This window comes from Etheostoma spectabile, chromosome 9 (genome assembly GCF_008692095.1).
Source record: "Etheostoma spectabile isolate EspeVRDwgs_2016 chromosome 9, UIUC_Espe_1.0, whole genome shotgun sequence".
Taxonomy (NCBI): domain Eukaryota; kingdom Metazoa; phylum Chordata; class Actinopteri; order Perciformes; family Percidae; genus Etheostoma; species Etheostoma spectabile.
Window position 1 is genome coordinate 10494456 of NC_045741.1, and position 4752 is coordinate 10499207.

At 38.8% G+C, this 4752-nt stretch overlaps 1 protein-coding gene across 5 annotated transcripts in view; it reads left to right on the forward strand.

The window, feature by feature from the left end:
• atp11b (ATPase phospholipid transporting 11B) overlaps nucleotides 1-4752 on the forward strand; it is a 52799-nt gene that overhangs the window by 19997 nt on the left and 28050 nt on the right. For all 5 annotated transcript variants that reach the window (XR_004333371.1, XR_004333370.1, XM_032525277.1 and 2 more), the window contains exons 15-19: nucleotides 131-199; nucleotides 373-446; nucleotides 775-878; nucleotides 1769-1950; nucleotides 3915-4118. Coding sequence is in view for 3 of the 5 variants with exons in the window: in XM_032525277.1 (XP_032381168.1) it covers nucleotides 131-199; nucleotides 373-446; nucleotides 775-878; nucleotides 1769-1950; nucleotides 3915-4118 (633 nt within the window). In the remaining 2 variants the exon portion in view is untranslated. The remainder of the gene's footprint in view (nucleotides 1-130; nucleotides 200-372; nucleotides 447-774; nucleotides 879-1768; nucleotides 1951-3914; nucleotides 4119-4752) is intronic.

The following is a 4752-nucleotide window of genomic DNA, read 5'->3' on the forward strand; positions in this document are numbered from 1 at the left end:
CAGGCTGCATGCACGTTGGCGCATGCATGCGCATTGACACACTACCACTTTGCACTTGCCATTAAAATAGGGTTAGAAATGTCCATTTTCCAAAGAATTCTAGGTTTAACTGCGGCCTGTTTTTCCTCAGGATCGGAGTGGCCTTTGCTTGCAGCAGTGGAGATACCATGGAGATCAAAACATTTGGCAAATCAGAGAAGTACGTCTAACCCTGGGTATCTCTTAAACATCAAATACCCATGCAATAAGAATGTGACATCTAGACTGCAGACAAACCGTTGTGTGAGGTGCCTGTGAACAAAAGAAATGGTCATGTCTGTCTGTCTGTGAGTCCAAAGTGAGGTCAACACAAGTGTCTCTCTTTGCTCTCAGATACAAACTGCTCCATGTGTTAGAGTTTGATTCTGACCGCAGGAGGATGAGCGTCATACTGCAGACTCCCTCAGGTAATTCCACCTTACCTTGCACAGTATGTTTAGCATTGTTTACAAAATATTGACCGCAGCAATTAACAATCAGGACTTGATCATATAGATTTTTTGGTCAAACAGAAGACTGGAGATCTAAAAGCTAATAAGACCAGAAAAAAATGTATGGAAATATATGTTAAGGCTTTTCATGTGTTAATTTTGTGTACAAATGTACAGTTTCTAATCATATTTATATATATTTATATATACTACATACTCATATAGTATTTTCTCAAACATAATGTATTTTTCTTCTCCTATATGTTTAGCTAACACACTTTCTGCTTGCTGTGTTGACTTTAAGGTGGCCAAGTGCTATTTACCAAGGGTGCAGAGTCGGCCATCTTGCCTTTCACTACCAGTGGAGAGATAGAAAAGACGAGACTGCATGTTGACGAATTTGCCTTGGTGAGAAATAAAGAAGGAAAAAACTGCTAAATATATTTTTTTAAATGTGTATGTTGTCTCAATAGGTTCTCCAGTCTGGCGTTGTCAGCTAATTTGCATCATACACGTTTCATAACATTTTCTCTGAATGTGCATACAATCTGTGGTCAAAGAAGTTGCTGATATGTTCGCTACACTTGATCAACTTGCATATATTATTCTTTTAGATTAAATGTACTTAATTTGTGCTAAGTCATACTCCACCTGTGACAGTCTGTTAAATCAATATGACTATCATAATTCAAATTTTACCTATACAAAGGAGGGTAGACAAGCAGAACTTTGAGACACATTAAATAAACTTAATATAACACAGTTCGCCACTTTTTCTTCTCAGAAAAAAATGCTCTTCATAATGAAACCTTCAAATATCTGACTCTGTATTGCCTCTTGGTCAATATGTGCAGAATTGTTTGTCTTTGTGACTGTAGGCCTGGCTTTTCCCAGCATTGAAGTGATTTGAAGTGAAGTGATCTGTGTTCTATTAGACTGTAAATTCGTCACCATAACAGCCGCATACACAAACACAAATCCGCCCCCCAAATCATGTCATCGGACATCAGTACCCAGGAGTCGGCGTTCTGGACTGGGTTTATTTGTGGTCGTCTAACCCTAAGGCTGGTTCCGTGATTTAAAGCCAAACTCCAATAATTTGTTTTTCTGTTCTTTCTCTCTCTGCTTGACTGCTCTGACTTTCTCATATTTACCATCTCATTGTTCCTTTATTTTATATCAACATCTTCATCCTTTCTTAATGTTCATCTCTCTTCTCTTCTTTTCATTTCTTATATTCTGACTCATGTCTCCTGTTTATTCTCTACCCACCACCCACCTTGCTCGTCCCACTGTAGAAAGGTCTGCGAACCTTGGTTGTAGCGTGTCGCCACTTCAGCCCAGAGGAGTACATTGATGTGGACAGCCATCTGAACGCTGCCCGCACTGCACTGCAGCAGAGGGAGGAGAGGCTGCAGGAGGCCTTCAGCTACATCGAGAGAGACCTGCATCTGCTAGGAGCAACGGGGGTTGAGGACAAGTAGGGAGACAAACAATTAGACTTGAATGTATTGGTGTTGCCCCTCCTGAAAATCAGATCTTATCCTTTTATGTCTTTGACATCAAGTAGACAACTTATCAGTTCATTCCAACCAGAAAGCAGTAGCACAGTGTAGTGTTGGATTTGTTTAGGTTACCCTGTTTGCTCGCCTCTAATATAGTTGTGTATGTACAGTACAATGTGTATTAACTGATGGATACAGTAAAAAGAATTTGACTCAGAATCCAGAGTTGCTGGCCCCTGAGTACAGTATAGCTACTGGCTTTAAATTTAAAGTCACTAAATGGTATAGGTGATGACTATCATCTAAAATTCACTTAACTTCCCAATTACAATGATAACCAACATACAGTATGATGTTTTTTTTTATCATGTGTTGTTAAAACATGCTTTTATTCCCACGTTTTATTTCCATTATGTAATGTGCCTCTAGATTGAAATTTTAGTGCATCCTGTGCATGTAAAGCCACGCGAACAACATGGCTGTATGGATGGCAATGTTGGTCTGAACGTTGGTCAGTCCTCCACTTTGGGCCATACTGAAATATCTCAACAACTATTAGATATTCATGAATTTGGTGGACTTTTTGGTCCCCAGAAGACTGGCCTACTGACTTTGGTGATCTTCTGAGTTTTTCTGCTAACTACACCAACAGGGTGACGTTTTTGTGAAATGTATTGACAACTATTGGATTGATTGCCATGAAATTGGGTTCAGGCAGTCAAGATCACCAGAAGATAAATATTAATATCTGTGATCCTTTGACCTATCATCTAGTGCCATTGTCATTTTAATTATACTTAAATACTTTAGTTCATGACCAGACCTGCACAACTAATTACAATCTCATTGGCCTCAGCTGCTTTGTGTTTAGTGCTAAACACAAAGTGCAAATGTTAGTTGCTAGCTTGGCTGTGGAGTCTTAGTCTACCAGAAAATCTAGCTTTTTGCCCATACCCTCAATAAAGGTGGGAGTTGCTTGGGGCTAGAGAAGTAAAAAAATAGACAATCAAACTAAAGATTTTAATGTTACAAGAAATAACCATTAAAGCTATGTGAATTAAAAATAGTTTGACTTCAGAGAAGCGGGAGAATCTTTAACAAACAAACAATGTATAGTCAGCGGGGAGAAAGAGTCATCACGTCATTGAGCCGCTCTGGAACTAATGTTGATAAGTGATTGCATCCACTCACCATCTGTTCCTCACATAAGCCTCTCCCTTCTCCCTCTCCGTTTATCTCTCTCTCTTTTTTTTTTCTCGTGCTGTATCTGAAATGAATTCCTCCTCAGGCACACATGGTTCCAATCAAAAGATATCCTCTATAATAGAAGATGAGACAAGAAGTTCTTTGTTTTGAGCCTAAAATGAATAGCATTAAGCTGACAGACATGGCCATGTTAGATCATATTCATAATATTTTAACCTCCTTTAGGAATATTAACTGGGGTTAAAAATAGGAGGATAATCTTTAAAACATCAGTGCTGCCCAATTTCAGAGCCAGTTTTTACTCTCATCAAACATGGATAACAGGCAACCATGCATGCCAAGAGCCTTTAGTTTCATGTGTTGCTGTTGAAGAACTCTGTGACTCCCTATTTATTTAAATATAGTGAATGTGATTTTCTTTTCTTTTTTTTTCTACATTCTTACAGACTTCACCTGTCTATTAAAAGGAGCTTTACGAAATGTAGAGTTCTTGTCAATCCCCAAATAGGTGTATTGAATTACTAACAAGCCTCTGTAGCTTCACCACATTACAACCACAGCAATTAAACACGAGGTTTAAAAGCCAGCTAGCTTCATCCCCCCGACCCACAACAAGTCTAAAACAAAATTTAATATATGTTACCTGGGAATTGATCTAATGTAATTATATATCGGGATCACTGGACAGGTGCACATACAGGTTTATCTTCTTTCCCTCCCCTGTTTCTCTCAGGCTCCAAGACAAAGTCCAGGAGACCATTGAAGCTCTGCGGCTGGCAGGGATCAAAGTATGGGTGCTGACAGGGGACAAACATGAGACGGCAGTCAGCGTCAGCCTGTCCTGTGGCCACTTCCACAGGACCATGAATATCCTGGAGCTTCTGCAACAACGTTCTGATAACGAGTGTGCTGAGCAGCTCCGCAGATTGGCCAGGAGGTGAGTGTGTTTGTGATTTTACTTTTGACTAAAGAATATAAACGTCTTAAAATTCAATCAGCCTTGTATTCCGATAACATTGAAGATCATTAACTTTTACATTAAGAGTTTTGTTTTAATTTTATACCAATAATTTGATTAATTTCAGGACTTTAATTTGTTGGTCTTGACGGGTTTTTTTTATGATTTACATGAAACTTTAGTGTACTGTTCTGTTTTCTAGAGGCCAGTTTTTTGCAAGAAAATGAGGAAGTAGTCTGAGAGGCTGAAAATGCTGCCGTTTCATGAGATTCAGCAAATCGGACAAATCGGAACAGGCTTGACTTGCTTTGGTTAATTTTATAAAGGCTATCTTTTTAAAGTGGTTGCCAGGCTTGGCAACCAGGCATTCGTTTTTTTGGTTGCCAAAATTGACAAAATGGTTGCCACGTTTTAAACTGCCTATAATTGGAGCAGTTCATTTCTTATTTAACTATACCACACAGAATAGATTGCAGTATAATCCCCCATCCCTCTCCGTTTGCAAATAGTGGTGCAACTGATCACAAAACTACCTAATCGGATCATGATTTTAAGTCACGGATCGGATCAATTTTCTGATCAGCACAAAAAAAAAAAAAAATGTAAATGATTA